This window comes from Tetrao urogallus, assembly GCF_951394365.1.
Source record: "Tetrao urogallus genome assembly, chromosome: 1".
Taxonomy (NCBI): domain Eukaryota; kingdom Metazoa; phylum Chordata; class Aves; order Galliformes; family Phasianidae; genus Tetrao; species Tetrao urogallus.
In genome coordinates this window covers 158333628-158350939 of record NC_136813.1, presented here as the reverse complement: position 1 = coordinate 158350939, position 17312 = coordinate 158333628, and the positions used below count along the sequence as shown (strand labels likewise).

The 17312-nt window shown below is 39.8% G+C and overlaps 1 protein-coding gene across 1 annotated transcript in view; it reads right to left on the bottom strand.

The window, feature by feature from the left end:
- The window catches only part of PTPRB (protein tyrosine phosphatase receptor type B), a gene marked incomplete at its 5' end in the record, with an annotated part of 61443 nt that overhangs the window by 19757 nt on the left and 24374 nt on the right, over nt 1-17312 (bottom strand). The window contains 13 exons of the mRNA XM_079538127.1: nt 86-349; nt 1233-1496; nt 2128-2397; nt 3149-3412; nt 4103-4366; nt 5340-5603; nt 6550-6813; nt 8099-8365; nt 10377-10637; nt 12142-12411; nt 14798-15061; nt 16165-16422; nt 16975-17253. Coding sequence (XP_079394253.1) covers nt 86-349; nt 1233-1496; nt 2128-2397; nt 3149-3412; nt 4103-4366; nt 5340-5603; nt 6550-6813; nt 8099-8365; nt 10377-10637; nt 12142-12411; nt 14798-15061; nt 16165-16422; nt 16975-17253 — 3453 coding nt within the window. The remainder of the gene's footprint in view (nt 1-85; nt 350-1232; nt 1497-2127; nt 2398-3148; nt 3413-4102; nt 4367-5339; nt 5604-6549; nt 6814-8098; nt 8366-10376; nt 10638-12141; nt 12412-14797; nt 15062-16164; nt 16423-16974; nt 17254-17312) is intronic.

Genomic DNA, 17312 nt, shown 5'->3' with positions numbered 1-17312 from the left:
CAGAAAACGGCTGTTGCATAGTTGTGAAATGATATGAATCCTGTAGAAATGACTAATCAAAAATTTCAGAGCTCTTGGGTCGTACCTGTTCTTCCTTCAGCATTTGCTGTATTGATCAGGTCACCGCTGTGAGTCACCACAACCAGAGTGTACTTTCTGCCAGGAACAAGCCCCTGGAAATGCCACTCTTTCAGGTCTTTCCCCTGCAATGACTCCTTCTGCGTCCCATTTGGGTTGTAAAGATTGAACTCATAAAAGTCAACATCTCCGGCTGCTGGACTCCAGGTGAACCACAGACTGTCTGTCATGTTTCTGTTGGATGCCTTGAGACCAACAACTGGAGCTGGTGCTGAAAAAAGGGGGTGGATATTAATTTACAGAGAACATCCTTGCAGAGGAGAAGCAACAAGACAAAACAGACCTTATCCTTAGATACAGATATAATGGTTTCATGTAATGACAGTCATGTAGCAATCTAGACAGGCAGAACAGTTGGCCAAAACCCTAGGAAGCTTCAGAAGTACATCTCAACAGTTTGCTGTCTTATTTAGATCTTCCACTGTCCCCAGAAGGGGTAGAAATGTTCATAACAGATGGTTTTGCAAATGTTAAGCAGCTTTCTCCTAGTCAGTATCTGGAAACATCCAATTCTGAGGCAGCTGAAGAAAGTCTGCTGCTGTTCAGCAGTGGTGCACAGATGTTACCATACAGTGGCTTAGAGGATAAAGAAAGGCTTCAGAGATGTCAGATCTGCTAGTGCTGCTTAGGAAACTGCTTCCCATGTGTGACTGAGAAAATGTGGAGCTGCAGCCAGAACTCACCATGGGAAAGAAGTTTTATTTCACTGATAGACTGTCTATTCTATTAATCCTACTTTCTTTGCATTTTTGCCTTTTTCACTTACAGACCAGCATTGCTTTTTGAGTAGAAGAGTAGAAGATAGGTGTTCTCCATTAAAGCTCACACATCACACACTGCGATACCCATCTCCTGACCTCAGTACCTGGTGACTATAGTACAGTGCAGATAACAAACTTCTCTGCTACATTTTTCCTTTTGTGAACACACCACTCAGAATTTTTCCGCTTATCTGTCTAATGCTCTTCATACGTAAGAAAATATTGATACTTCTAACAGTTGCCCTAATCTAGCATGAGCACCACACTCAGACTACCTCAATGGATGCTCTTGTGAGCACTGCACTGGAGGCAGATTTTCTCACATATCCTTACCTGTTCTCCCAAAGACAGATGATTCATTAGTGAGGTCTCCACTGTGGGTAACAATCACCATTCGATACATCCTGCCTTGCCGCAAGTTCTGGAATGAACACTGCTGAAGGTGCTGCTCTCCCGAAATCCTGTCGTGAAGGGACTTGTCTGGGTTGTACAGGAAGATGTCATACGAATCAAGCTCTCCTTGTGAGGTGGTCCAGCTGAAGGACAATTGGTCAGTGGTATTCTCTGTGACCTTCAGATTTGTGACAGCTGCTGGAACTGAAAAGAAGGATAAATGCAAGGGTAAGTATCAAGGCGTCTATCCACTAAGCTGAACCTTTAATAAGTAACTGCTCATGGTTGTCATACATTTTAGTTAAGCCACAAGTAGCCAGTTAATGTCAACAGCAACTTTCAGAAACAAGGGAAGAGCATTTATGAGGTGCCACTGAGTTTCTCCAATACAATATTTGGATTCCCCACTCTGTTCTCTGGCCTGTGCTCACACAGAACTGTCCTTTCATTTCTACAAAAAGCTTTTCTAGAATAAAGACTGCAAGGCTTGGCTCAAAGTTTAAAGATGCATATTCACGTCAAAACCTGTGCTAAAAGCCTAGAGACCGTGAATGAGAAATTTTATAACAATCAAGAATTCAGGTCATTCCATCACAGACAGACTGAGGGAGGTACTTCACTGTTTGGTATAGCATTCTTACTGTGAAACTGTGTCCACCTTATTATGCAAACAAATTTCAGACACACATATGAAGCACATAACAGGAAAAATGGTACGTAAGCAGCTGGAGTTGCTCTTACCAAAAGATTTTCAGTATCAAGATACACAGACAATTCATGTATTTAATGTTATCATACTGAGGAAACTATAAATAAACTGAGATATTATAATTACCTGTTCGCCCAACAGTTTCTGCTCGTTTACTGAAGAGTCCACCACTGACTGTCAAAACATGTATTTTGTACTTCTTGCCAGGTAACAAATCTTCAAATTTGTGCTGTTTGGCAGTAGCTGGCTCTGATTTGTTGCTCAGGAGGACTCCTTGCTCATTCAAGAGCAGAATGTCGTATCTTTCAGCTACACCAGGAGCTTTCTGCCAGGTTACTAACAAGGAATGACTGCTGTAAGCATGATCAGCTAATAACTCCTGGACAGAGGCGGGAACTAGAAGCAACAATTAAATGTGAACGTTACCAGATGAAATATGGACCATGCAGTACACAATTCTGACTAATTAATAGAGATTATTTTTAAAAATTTGTATGTTCATTCATGAGAAAAGAGATGGGTGTCTGTGCATGTATTTGCATAAGTAAATAATTCCTAGACATCAGAGTATCATGGATATCTGAGATGGCATAAAGAGCAAATTATACACTTAAATTATCATGAAAAGTGTGAGATGGAGCATGACCAAAAACTGACTAGCCGAAATGGACAAGAAAGATATTATGGAAAAGAATTGAAAAACAAAGAAGTGGTAAATTGGTTCAAAATAGTGGCACAAAATAGGAAATATGAACTAGCCACTGCCGCACAAAAGTTAAGGCCACAGTAAACATTTTGGTATGTAACAGAGAAGGTGGATTTAAAACAAATTGTTCCTCTGCTTTTGTGCCATGACAAGCAGAATTTTGGGGCATCATACTGTTTTAATAATCTTGACCACTGCTGGCACACAGTATTTGCATCTTGCAGATGCATACGCTGAATAGATACAAGCACAAGACTGGGCAGAGATGAAATTTTGTTCTTCCTAACAAGACACATTTTGGGCTGTGAATCTGAATCCCACACACGTTTACCCAGTTAAAGCTACTCATGTAAGAGTTCTCAATGGCATTAATGGAATTACACCCAAGTAGCTTCTGGGAAGATATAAAGTTACTTGCTCCTCGTCTCAAAAGAAACTTACTAGTTCTCCCAGAAGCTGCTAAGCTGTTGTGTAAGGCACCACTGTTTGACTGCACCACCACCCGGTACTGCTCCCCAGCTTCCAAATCATGAAATGTATGCTCAGAGACATCTTTGGAGACACTCCTGGAATCAAGCTGATGGTTTTGCTGAAATATAGTCACTGTGTAGGAATCAACATCTCCACTTCCAGGTGTCCAGTTCACTTTCAGGCTGTCTGTCATACCATTAGGTGAAACGTGTATGTTTCTCACTGCACTTGGAACTGAAAATAAATAAAATAGAACACAAAGACACCTGCTCACAAAGTTCCTGGTTCATTCAAGTTTTTGAATCCTGTTCTTTTTTATGACTACAATAAACACTTCAGAGTACAAAGAGCGTTCATGAGTACAAGTAATTGCACTCACAGGTAAACACAAGTGAAGCTGAAAATATTTGTGTAGGACTGTGATGTCACAGAAAAACAACTCCATGTGTTTATAGCAATAGTAAAAAAAAATTAAGTAGGTCAAAAAGAAAAGAAAGTGTTTTAACATTCCTTTAAATGGATAAGCTCCCTGTTTTTACAATGATACTTCACAGACCTTCAGGAAAATCAAAGCCCCTTGTGTACATTTAATTAGTTAGCCATTTTGCAGTACATTTAATTAGTTAGCCATTTTGCAGTTAAAATCTCACCTACGCATTTTAGGTAGGTAAACAGAGGTGTAAAACAGCATAATTGATTTAGCTAGAGATACTAAGCAAACAACTGGCATGCATGAGAATAAAAGAAACCCTAACACTGACATTTCAATACTGATGTACTGGTGTGGTTTTCAGTGAGATCTCCCGTGTTCATGATGTGTTACAGGAGCTCAAATAAGATCATGGTTCAGCCTTGATTCTCTGTGCATCATTTTTCTGCTAGAAAAGTCCCAACACAAGTTCTAAATACCACATTCCTTCTTACTTGTCAGGCCTTCTATGAAAGTAGCACGTTGTGCATCTCCACTGATTGTCAAGACAAGAATTTTGTATAGACGTCCTGGAGTCAGAGCTGTGAACCAACACTCCTCGATGGTGTTCCCAAGGAAAATGGGTGGGAAGATCTTCATATCATTGTAGAGGAGTTGAATCTCATATTTATCAACATCACCCTCAGCCTTTGACCAGGTTACCTGCAGATCTTCTGTGCTTCTGTTACTAAGAGTCAGTTCCTTCACCGACTCCGGCACTGAATAGGTGAAAAGAAAGGAAAACTTCTCAGTACTTCTTAAAACATCATAACAAAAAACAGATAACAGCTCAGAGGCCATATTCCTGAGCTAAAACTTTCCATTCAGTTCCTCAGGAAAAACAATAGATTGCACTTAATTTAAAGGCTTGTTGTTTGTGGTCTGCACCATATACAACACTGAAAGGTCCCCTTTCAGAAAAGGGAGCCCACAATCTATCCTCTTTAAAACAAACTCACAAACAAATAATGGAGCTGGCACAGAGTTTGCACTGCCAAAAGAACTTGAGAAGCATCCTTATGTACAGCAAACATGGTGCAGAGTTCTCAGCTAGTGGAGATCTAAGGAAAGCTTTGATGCAGCACCATGCTGTGCAGTTCCTGACTCCTGCCAGATGCAGGTCAGTTATTCTTGCCCAGCACTGCATCTATGTTAATAAACTTGTGTGTCTTAGCATGGCTCATTAGCTTACTTGTATCACTAGGTCAAGACAGTCAGGTTGCACCCAGATACCTACTGGCTCACAACCAGCCACCTTACCACTCATGCCCCACACTATCCAACAATTCCAGATCATGGGGGAACTTGGGAAAAGTAAGGTGTACCTTTTTCCTCTTACATTACCATGACAAGAAAAAATCCGTCTTGTACATTCTGACTTAGCTCATGAATAAGTCCTAAGCTGATGTGGAAATCTGTACAACTCTGTTTCTCAGTTTTCCACGTTTCAAGATTTAGCTTTCCAAGCTCACAGCACAGATCTTTTTATTTTTTTTTCCACTTTTCTCATCTCTAACTTAAAAATCACTCATCAACTCAATATTGGTTTTCATCTTTAGAATGACACAAATTCAAAGAGTCACATTCAACATTCTTCCTACGTAAAAATAATGCAAAAATTTTAAGAACAAGGTATGGTAAATAAAAGAAAATTCTTAAGCATCTCAGGATGCTTCTGGGATATTTACTTACTTGTTCTGCCAAAAACCCTCTCACTGGTTTCGTATTTTCCACTTCTTGTGCTGACTGTGACACTGTACTGCCTCCCTGGGACCAAATTGGTGAATACACATTCATTTTCATCCTTTGGGACACTTTTTGTTTGGATGAAATCATTGTTGTTCTTGATGATCACTTCATAACTATCAAAAGATCCAGAGGCATGTAGCCAAGACACCTTCAAATAGTCACTTCTGGCTGAATTGCTGACAGTAAGTCCTTGAACACCCGAAGGAACTGAAAGGAAAAAGAAACAAAATTAAAGATTCAGAAAGCAGTCACTTCTTTAAGTAAAAGGAGTCTCTGTAGTGGATTATATTCGTGGTAATTACCAGACATTTCCAAGGAAGTTGCACAACACCCACAACACGGATTTAAGCGATACTCTAACCTTCTAAAATCATAACTGGACAGTTTCCAGTCTGGTTCACATCGTATGTCAATGGTCTCCTTTTCCAATTTTCAGTCTTAGCGAACAGCTGTGTCAGTTTTGCTTACAGCAGAGTTCCACACATTGACACTGAATTTGCTTCTCCTCATTTGTATGGTTGTCGCTTGGATTTTCACTTATGTTGTGAGAAAGCTAAAATAGCACTTACTGCACTAACTTAGTAGTCTTTGTGATTTTAACACTCCTTACCATGCTTCCTTTATTCTACTGGTTTACAAAGTACAAAGTCCCAGTCTTCATCTTTGAGGAAGTTTTGAAAAGTTTTCCATCGTTATGGTCACCCTTCTCTGAAATTTCTCTGAGCATTGCACAATCAAAAACAACGTGGAAGTAACATAGATGTTACTCATTTATGTGACACCACACTAACATTTCAGTAGTTAGCTCCTATTCCTTGCTTTCAGCATCTGCAACTTATCTGGGAGATGTTCTGCAGAACGCATTTCAAGAGTCAGGTAGAAGACTTAAGAGCAAGAAAATGCACTTGAGACATAACATACATGATTTCTGATCATTCACAAGAACTGACACTCAACTTCTATTCACACTAAGATCATTCTGTATGACAAAAAGCAGCAATAGGGACAATAAGAATAAGACAGTCAGTAAAGTTGTAATTTTGTGGTTTGATTCCTCAGCCCCTAATCATACACTGACAGATATTTGTGTATTACTAATAATGGCTAGCCAAAGTTGTTGTGGTGACTGGATTTACTTAAAGGCTCTATTTACCTGTTCGTTCCTGGCCGAAGGAATAATTTTCATACTTCCCACTCTTTGTGGTTATCATCACGTTATAAAGTGTCCCAGGAGTAAGGCTGCTGAAAGAGCACTCACTGAGAGACTTGGAAATGGTGAGAGTCTGAATAATATGGTCATCATGAGATAGTGTTACCAAGTAACTGTCTACATCTCCAGAAGCTGGCAGCCAAGAAACACTGAGGTAGTCACTGCGACCTGAATTATTTACTGTTACTCCAGTCACACTGGAAGGAACTGTGCAACACAAAGGAAACAAAACAAAACAGAAGAGCTTTAATTAGTCAATTCTTATTGGCGAGGATGCCTGGAACACAACCCTGCAAAATAAGCCACCTGGGAATCTGAGGACTAGCCATGCACTGATTCCCACTCACAAGCAGTCATCTGCTGTTTTGAACACTGAGGAAAGTCTTTGGTGGCACCATCCCAACACTTCCAAATTTCCACAAGATGACATAACTTATGAAAGTGCCATTCATCACTAGCAGCAATAACTACTGATACTTGTTTAGAGTATGAATGCGTTTCATTTACAATGAGTTCTCTGACGCCTAGTGGCCAAAATATGAATGCAATTTGTTTTTCAAGCAAACAAGGTGAGTTGAAAGTCTCCATGCAGCCGGAACTTCCATCAGTTTCAGGTACAGAACTATCAAGAGTTATTACAGAGGCAGGCTTACACCATAAGTAACTGCTTTATCTTCAGTGGACTCTGATATACTGAACTGACCCCAGTAGAGAAGCTGGTTGTCAGCTATGGTAGTCAAAATTATTAGATTTCACAAAGTATGTATTAAAGTCTTTTAATGTTATTCTTCTCCAATGGTTTTTATTTTTCTTTCTACTTGAAGATAGTTATCTTCAAGGAGAACACTGGAACAAACTACAGAATGCCTTGACTTTACCAGCTTCATATAAAGGGTGAAATTGCACTGCGTTGTCAATTTTTCCCTCCATTCAGTATCCAAAGAACTGCTACTACATTTCACAGATTATTAAACATACAGAATCTGATGCAATAATAAAATCCATCCCATGCTGCGTAGCAGGGCCTTATAAACAGTAAGTATCACTGGTGGACATTCTTTAATGTTAGAGGAAAAGAACAGGTCATAAGACTCAGATCCAAATTCATCCCACCACCTTCAGGCAGCTAATTTGCATGCCACAGTGAGAAGCAATCGCCCAGTACTGCTACATAGTCAGTACAACAAGAAAGGCCCTACCAAGGAGCAACCCACCCACCACAGCTGTACATCACAAGCATGGCATATTTTTTCTGGGATACAGAATGGTCCTGCTGTAGAGAGTTCCTACTGTAGGCAGAGCAGATAGCTCCACAAAGTAATATAACCTGAATCTGGATCCACAACATGTCTGAGTGTACACACAGGCAGCATGTATTGAAACCCATGTATTTCTGAAGCTGCAGTCCAGTGGCTTAGCTGGAAGACCATTCTCTTCAATAAATTTGCTTTCGAAGAATTTAAGAAGACTTGCTGGTGTATTTCTTTTTTACCTGTTCTCCCCTCTGCAATTGTTTGTCTTGAAGATATCCCCCCACTGACAGTGGTCACAACAACTGAATAGAGTCCTCCAGGTTTCAGGGGATAGAAGTGGTATTCATTGGTTTCACTGGGAACAGTTTCATTCTTAATGACAACATTCTCATGAATCAGTAGTACTTGATATGAGTCTACATCTCCCAGTGCTTTTGTCCAGTTGGTGAACAAGCTGTTGGTTGATCCCTGACTTGCCACAGTCAGACCGGTCACTTGGGCTGGCACTGCAAAGCAAAATGTCATTATGTTACTGAAGAGAAACAAAATAAAACACTCACCTCCAAATAACCCAAATTTAGTCAGAATGAGGAAGTACATTAAAAGAGCTTTCCAATTCGTAGCCAGACTCAACAGGACTAAAAATAACCTGTAGACTGCTTCCTGTCTGATGGGATGTCGTCTGAGGGAAACTATGGCACAGAAATGTCTCTCAGGCTTCAGCACAGCTTTTCTTAGTCAGACCTAAATGCCTCAAGATCAGAGATCTGGAAGAGGCAGCATGTTATAAATGCCATTAAACAAAAGCCATCGATTTAGGAAATCATTTGTTTTTGTGAAGATAATTTCAAATACAGCCTTTCATTCTCCTCTTGCCCTCCTAGTCTTCATCTCCTACTCCTATTAAATGGCAAACCATTTTGATGAATGCCTCAGACAGCCATCTGTACTTCAAAGAACTCTGTGTCAAGATTCTTTCATTTCATGGGGTAATGAGATAGAGGGTTTTGTTTTACTCTTTATGCCAGAAATCTACAAGATTATAGCTTTAAACAAACAAGACTTTTATTTAATATATAACTCAGATCATAAAGGAAAAAAGAAGTACAGAAAGAAATATTTAGCAGAAATTCTCCTCAAAATACTGTTACTTCTGCTTATATGACCAATTATAACTGAAATAAATAGTCCTTTTGCTTCGGAAAATATGATTGCAAGCTTCTTGTTTCATATCAGCCTTTTTGCATATGAAGTACTGGATTAGCTATCATCAATAAAAACTAGAAAATCAGCTGAAAAAAAGGCCAATAAACTGGAAACAGAAGCCCCACTTTTTTTCTAACACTGTCACAACAACATAATGAGATCCAACAAAACACAGAAGTGACAGATTTCTCTGCTAAAGATACTTTTATCATTATCTCAGGCTTCACCAAAAGCTGACCAACCTATGTAAGACCTATTATGACACATTTAGAGCATTACTTTGAAAGTCAAGCAGTTCGTCCTACTGAGAAGAAGATTCAGAGGCCTGGAATGCTTGTTGAGACCTGTATTTAAATTCATTGATGTTCCTCCTTTATTGCTTTGAATGTAATCCTGACACATTACCCCTGTGTGATGTGTTTTCAGGCACTGATTTGCATTAGTGAAGTGGTACACTGTAACCTCTATGCTTAAACAGGCTGTTTAAAGGGGCGTTAGGCAGAACGAAGTATAGCCCCTGCTATTCAATCACATACCAGAGAAATTAAACTTTAAGTCAAACTCTTAAGGAATTGGAAGGAGTTGCAACACTTCAGTAAGGACCATATCAAGTTGTAGGCATGATTAGATTCATATACCAGCAGCTTGCTTTCTCTTGGGCTTTGCCAGACCAAAGCAATATTTTAAGACTTTGTTATCACTAGAGAATGCATAAGTCAAGCAGAGCAAAGGAACACATATGGTTTAAAACTTCCACACGTGCACAAAATTAGCACCCTGGAGGGGGTGGGAATGGGACTTCACTTGTGTCACAGTCATCATTCTAAGTAACAGATACGGAGTTTGGAATTAGATGAGCGGAGAGAATCAAAATATCTTTCCAAGGTCACATATGTTTTTTGTCTGTCAACCTTGGAATGTTCCCCCTAAATCAACATTTTCCTTCATGGTATTTTTCCAGATGATGCATGCTTTCAATCAAGGAAGTGACCTTCCCTAAGATATGCAGTGAACATTGTTCTTCTTATATGGAATCTTTTGTTAATGTAGATTGATCTGATATGACATTATATTGCAGAGAACAGTTTTGCCAGAAATTACATATCTATCTTCCCAAACTTTAAATAAATACTGCAAGATATCCAGGAGTCAGAATGAGAGACTAGAAATGTAGCTCTTCTGCTGAAAAAGCAAACATAAATTGAAGAGTTTTGATATTTAGACACTGAATTCATCCAGTTCACTACAAGGCAATCAAAGCAGATGACAGTTAACAGAAGTAAAGACCAAAATAGATTGGCAGGACAGTACCTGTTCTTCCTTCCACTGAAGTCCAATTACTTAAGATCCCACTGATGGTAGTGATTGTTGCTGTGTATTTTCTTCCAGGTACCAACTCGTTGAAAGTAAATTCTTTAGCTTCTTTTCCAAGCCCTTTTTTAATGACAGTAAGATCTCTGTCTCCCAGTGAAACCACATAGCTGTCCCATTCTGCAACAGGGGTCACCCACATGACACTAAGCGAAGATTCATTAGCATGCTTTACACGCAGCTGGAGAACAGGCTCTGGAGCTGCAGAAGTACATAAATATCAAAAGAACATGCCTTGTAGTAAACATATGTACATATCTCAAGCTGCTGTAAAGAATCAATCTAGAAATGTAACAGTAATAGAATTAATGAAGAGGAGATTCTTCACCTTTCTTAGGAAACCTGTCTTTACAAATACAGTATATGTGCTGTTCTTTCAGCAACGGGCTGTGGCAGCAGATTTCAGCAATGCATTATGGATGCAATTCTAAGGCTTAAAGGTTTAAACTTATGCCAGGATATATATTATAGTGTGAATTCAGTGAAGTCAGTAAGCCTGCTCTGGAACCACGGATGTTAGACCAGGCTATAAAACTTTTGTACCATAAAACACATCTAGGTCAATTTAGCCGTGACAAACAAGGATGTAAATTACAGGGTCAGAGTGACATTGATTCTATGCTAGTTTGTATCTCAGTGAAGTTGGGAGTGACTTCAAATTTACAGTTGTATAGAAGAAGAAATTGACCTTTCTGCAGTGAATTTGTTAAGTGTGCATACGTGCACGCACTCACAAACACAGAATGCTTGTCACCAGTAACACCACAAACTAAAGTTTTGTGTAATTCATATCCAAGTAAGCAAGATGGTTGATCAAATTGGTGAGAAGTTAGAGGAAAATTTCAGTTCTACAGCTTCTACTAGTTTTGCCATTACGTAAAATCAACAAAATGAAATCCTCATGGAGTGATAAGTAAGGGCACAGCAGGAAAGATGGCCATCAGAAAGGATGAGGATGAAGTTCGGTGGTCCCATCTTATCACACATTCTCCTGTGAGGTAAGACTCAGCCTAGACTCCTGTTTGACACTCCTTCTTCTCCAAGTTTTCCTGTCCTCCAAGCTGCGCTTTTTTGTATTCACAGAGCAGAACAATTAACAGTTAATTTCTTAAGTTGGAAGCAATCAGATGTGGCTTTGACCAACATGCTCTAAAAAAAAATCCATTAATGTCATTGCAGTGCATACAAATTTCTTTTGGAAAAGCTGACTTAAACTAACACCATTTTCTTTATGGAGCACAAGAACAAGAATTAGGATATTACAGAATAACCAGTCTAATGTACACTTTAGCCAGCTTTGGTTAACACTGTTGATACTAATTAGTCATCCAGATTTGCAAGGAAACCAGTTTCCCACTGACTGTACTGGTGAACAATTCGAGAAGTTCTGTACTGCTGTATCAGAAGAACTACAGAGGGTACCTGTAACATACAAAACGTAACTGAAATGTTGTGCATCTAGAGTTATGCCTCTGTCTTGACAGAATGGTGATTTTCCAAAAGTTTCATTAATGTATTTATCATGAAAATAACTCCTGAAAGTTTTCACAGAAGTGCTAACATAACTACTTTTGTTGCTTACAATGGAGCTTTTTAAAGTTTATTAATTGTAACATTTATTTCTAGACTCCCAAGCACTACATCTTTCTGACTGTCCACAGAGCCAAGTTTTGTATTTTCATGCCTCCCAGATAAGCACACTGACCTGTTCTCCCCGTGCAGCTAGCCTTGCTCTGCAAATCACCACTCTCCACAATCACCTCAACTTCGTACTGCCTGCCTGGGATGAGGCCCACATCATGGACGAGGTGCTCGGTCACGTTCTTTCCCAGGGTGGTGTTGAGCACAAGAGCAGAGCGGTTCCAGAGGAGCAGATGGTACCGCTCCAAGTCTCCCGCAGGGGGCAGCCAATTCACTCGCAGAGTCCTCAGCCAGCCACCTCCACCGGCTTTCAGGTCAGAAACCTTCTGAGGAACTGAAACACAGAGATGGAGAAAGTCATTTCCAAGTGGGGGATTTCAGGCAAGACATAACTGGACACTGACACGACATGCCTCAGAGCACAGCTACTGTGTACAGCTACTGTGCACAGATCAGTTTAAGCCTGAGGGGTCTTGTAGCAAAAGAAGGTGCTCTTCTTGAAGACGTTTATATTCTTCCCCCTGCACAAATCACTCCCATTTTCACTCTTGGTTTCTGACAAAAGAAATTCTCTTCTTAGCATAGGGAAAATCTCCCCTGTGCACCTCTAAGATGCATCCTGCAGGTTTCAGTTAGCTTCCCAGCTGTTCCCTGGAGTTAATTAAGTTTACTTAGAAATTGTATACCAATTTTTTAAAGTTAAGGCCAAATTTCCATCACTACAGGCCAAACTGTGTTCTCAACAACACAAATGCAAAGCCTAACAGCTTCTTCCACAAATGCTTTGTGTGTCCTGGACCTCTCACATGTAAGGCAAAAAGGTCCTAACCTCAGTTCATTACAGCATTCACTCAGTCTGTTCCCCCACTTGAAGGATCCTGAACTTGCTCAGTCTTCCTGCCCTTCTGCTGTTGATCTCACTGGAATAGGGCTCTGGCAGCCCTGACTAGTGAAACTTTTCCAATTTTCACGGAATAATTAAATAGTAACTACACCAAGCAGATACTGTTAGATGCAGATCTTTAGCTCAGGATACCTATAACTTACTGTTAAGACACTCCAAGATGACCATTAGAGCCCTGAGACCTCACTAAATATTAATTGTAAACTGCAAGACTAGAATTGTGCTCTCATTTATGCACTGGCTTAGTTAATACTTAATTACTCAGTACCTAGAAATGATTGAACGATTTCTAACAACAGCACAAACTACTTACCAGTTTCATTTCCCACAGGCATAGCTGGCTATCAAACCTAGATCTCTCACATCCCAGAAAACATGGGACATATGTTTCAACTGCTGAGTGAACGGATAAAAGCAGGCCTGTTACACTGGCCTGTAAGGGCATCATTACACCCTTATGATACAAAGCTTCAGCTCCTGAGACATCCATTTTCCTTGCCCCAACGTTCCTCAATAGGTTCCACTGGCAGAGGCACTCTCTCAACACAGCATGACATATGTTATATTCTCTCGTACCCATCTCTCCTTATGAGTTACAGAGGGATCCTAAGAGTCTACACCCCTTCAGCGTCTGTAGACCTAAAAGCCAAGATTTATAAATCTTTAGGCCACAAAATGTCTGCTGAGGCGACTGTTTTCAAAGCTCTTGGTGTCTATGGAAAAGACAGTTCAAGGGAAGGAGCTGCACGTGATCAGCACCTTTTGAAAAGGGACCTCTATGTTCCCAGCTTGAAAGTACTGGGTCTAGGTCACAAATTAGGGGATCGCTGGTTTTAGTGATAACCTGAAGCTCTCCCTTCAAAGGGAAGTAAAAGTTAATCCTAATGGTCACTAACGGTAAGCTAGACAAGCAACATCAACATACATAAAACTGGTCCTGCTTTGCATTTTCTGAACTCTATAAAGGGCTTTTCAAGTACCATCCCACCGCATGCGACTGCACTGAGAATGAGGTACAAGCTAGATATATCAAGGATGATCCTGCCTTTCACAGGGGCTGTTTAGTTGCAAATTATAAATATTCTCTAAAACAAATTCTCTCACACACACTGTTCATTGGCTCTGAATTTATTAATAATTTATGTATGTTTTCCTCATCTACTTATATATTTCTTCCATCTAAATTCTACTTGGGTTGCACTGGTGTGGAAATCGTAAGTCTCTGTGGCCAGTAGGGCTGTAGGAGAAGTATGCCAGGGTTTGTCTAATTGAGAACTCATACAAGAGATGCCTGAGAGAAAATCACACTTCTGAAAGACAAATAAAATACAATCCAACTCTACTCAGACTGCCACATGCCTTCCTTAGTCCACACTGCTGTCAGCAAAGAAGGCTAAGACCTAATGTTTTCCCATTTGAGCAAGAGATAGTATTAGAACATGTAAAATTACCTAAAAATCCAATAACAATTTGACTGTGTGCAGACTTCCCTGTACGTAACTCATTTTACATACTATGCTGAGTTGAACGAAAGGCAGGGAATGCTGCAGAACAGTTTTGTAACCGATTCACCCCATTGTAAGATTCCAAAATGCACTATTGTTTCCTGGTCCCAACGTATGCTGTAGCTGCTTTTGGCTGCCACATTAACTGTTGCCAAGGAGTTAGTAAAGAGTACTCTAGGAACAATACCAAGCTCTTTATCTTATTTCACCTGGAATCCAAATCATTTTTACTCCTGAAATGATTTTCTTCAAGGACAGCACAGGCAAAAATAGCACTGGTTGAAATGTTCTTACTGAAGCAGAAGACTTACATGTCCTGCCAGTTGCCATCCTATCAGTAAACAGTTCACCACTGATTGTGCGGGCAGTAATCTGATAAAGACGTCCTGGAGTTAGTTTGTCAAAGTGGGTCTCTGTGACTGCTGGCTGTAAAGTTTTGACTTCTTTAACTGCTCTAAGATGAGACAGAGTGATGTTATAGAAATCGACGCTTCCTGAAGGTCTTCTCCACTTAACTTTTAAAGTATCGAAGCTGTCATCATTAGTCACTGTCAAATCTAAGACTTCAGCTGGGGCTAAAAAAAAAGACAATAAGAAAGAATGAGAATAAAACATTTCAACCAAAGTACTTCTCTGTGGAATTAAAAAAAAAAAAAACAAAAAAAAAACCTCTACATTTTCTTGATTTTGAAGTTCTTAACCTGCTTTGCTTTTTTTTTCCCACTAGCTTTTCAGAAGTGCAGCTATTTCATAGAGCTTTTGAGAAGTGCAGCTATTTCATAGTCCACAGTAAAAAAAGGCCATGGATAATATTTTCAGCCCAAATTACAAACTCTAAGTATCAGAGAATCATAGAATCACAAAGGTTGGAAGTCTTTCCAAGATCATCTAGACCAAACACCAATATTTCTCCACTAAACCATGTCCCTTAGAACAATACTCCAGGACCCAGTACTTGGTCTCATTGAACTTCATCCCATTGGCCTCAGCCCAGTGATCCAGCTTATCTAGATCCCTCTGAAAGGCCATCCTACCCCCAGGCAGATCGACACTTCCTCCCAACTTGGTGTCATCTGCAAACTCACTGAGGGTGCATTCAATCCCCTCAATACAGATCATCAATAAAGGTATTAAACAAGACCGGCCCCAGTACCAACCCCTGGTGAATACCACTCGTGACTGGTCGCCAACTGGATTTAACTCCATTCACTACTACCCTGTGGGCCCAGCCCTCCAGCCAGCTCTTCACCCAGCAAAGAGTGTACCTCTCCTAGCCATGGAGAATCAGGGAGTTAAATCTTTTTCAATGATGTGGAATAACCATGTACTGTCTCGATTCACTAAGAAAGTTGATATAAAAGTTAGATGGACCTTGTAACACCACTTCAGTTAGGCTCAAATTGTTGATAACTTCAAATGCTTGATGGAGCTGACTATGCTAAGCAGAGCAGTTAAGTCAGCTGTAGACACTTTAAAAGCTAATTTAGCAACTAACTTTGCTGTAATGATAACTTAGGAAGCTAAATTAGCTCATGGAGTCTGTAAATTCCTCTACAGCCTTTGAAGAGAAACACCTGTCAAGGGTAACTCAGTCATTTCTTATTCTTAAGTACGTTCTAATATTGCTAGATTAGAATCTTAGCTTCTCATTCTGCTGTGAAAAATTCTGAAATCATACCTGTCCTAACTATTTGAAAAGCAGTGCTCTCCAATTCTGCAGCTTGGGTTATCACAGAAAGGTTATACAGATGTCCTGCCGTAAGCCCAGAAAAAGTGTAAGAAGTCAGAGAATTTTCTTGATGACTCTCATGAACAGTGCCATGATTATCAAGTAACACCAGCCTGTACAGATCCACATGCCCAGAGCCAGGAGACCAAGAAGCATGGATACTGTCTGTCTTGACAATAACCTGGATGTTCTTCACAGGGGATGGCACTGTTGGAATAAAAAAAAAAAACAACACATGCTTAAGGCCTAGTGGCCATCTCCACAATTTCAGCAACTTCGAACAGATTTACTTTTGAAATATGTTGAGCTTCTTTAGGGCTAGTGAAAATCTAATCCCAGACTTACAGCCAAACAGGTAACAAAGGCAAATGCTTTGTTACGTTAGTCAGTCATGTTTTCTTCACAAAATTGCAGGGGTTGGAAGGGATCTCAAGAGATCAACAAGTCCAAAATGCCTGCCAAAGAAGGTACTTTACAATAGGTCACACAGGTAGGTGTCCAGACGGGTCTTCAATATCTCCATAGGAGACTCCACAACCTCTCTGGAAAACCTGTTCCAGTGCTCTGTCACCCTTACAGTAAAGTTCTTCTGCATATTGATATGGAACTTCTTATGTTCATGTCCATTTTTAATCTATATCTATATATATATACATTGCCTGGTAGAAGAATTATATGAATTTGCTAATTTTTAAACACAGAACTGCAAAATACTGTAAGTGGTTTTACTCAGATGAACTAAGGTAAAGGAAGTCGTACCAGTAGATCCATTTATGTGCAATTCTGCGGTACTTTTATTTCCAGCAACTGCAGTGAGGACAATATTGTATTTATTCCCAGGAACTAGGCCAGTAAAAGTTTCTTCAGTTTTTGAAAATCTTCCTGGTATGGAGGATTCTTGTAGCTTCTTATTACTGTGATCAAATACTACTATATTATACAAGTCCACCTTTCCTGGAGAAGGATCCCATTGAACCTGTAAACTTGTGAATGTAGTTTTCTCCTTATTAATTTCAAAATGAGGTGGTGGTAAAGGATCTGTAGTTAAAACAAACAAATAAACAAACATAAACCAATAGCAACAACAACAACAACAA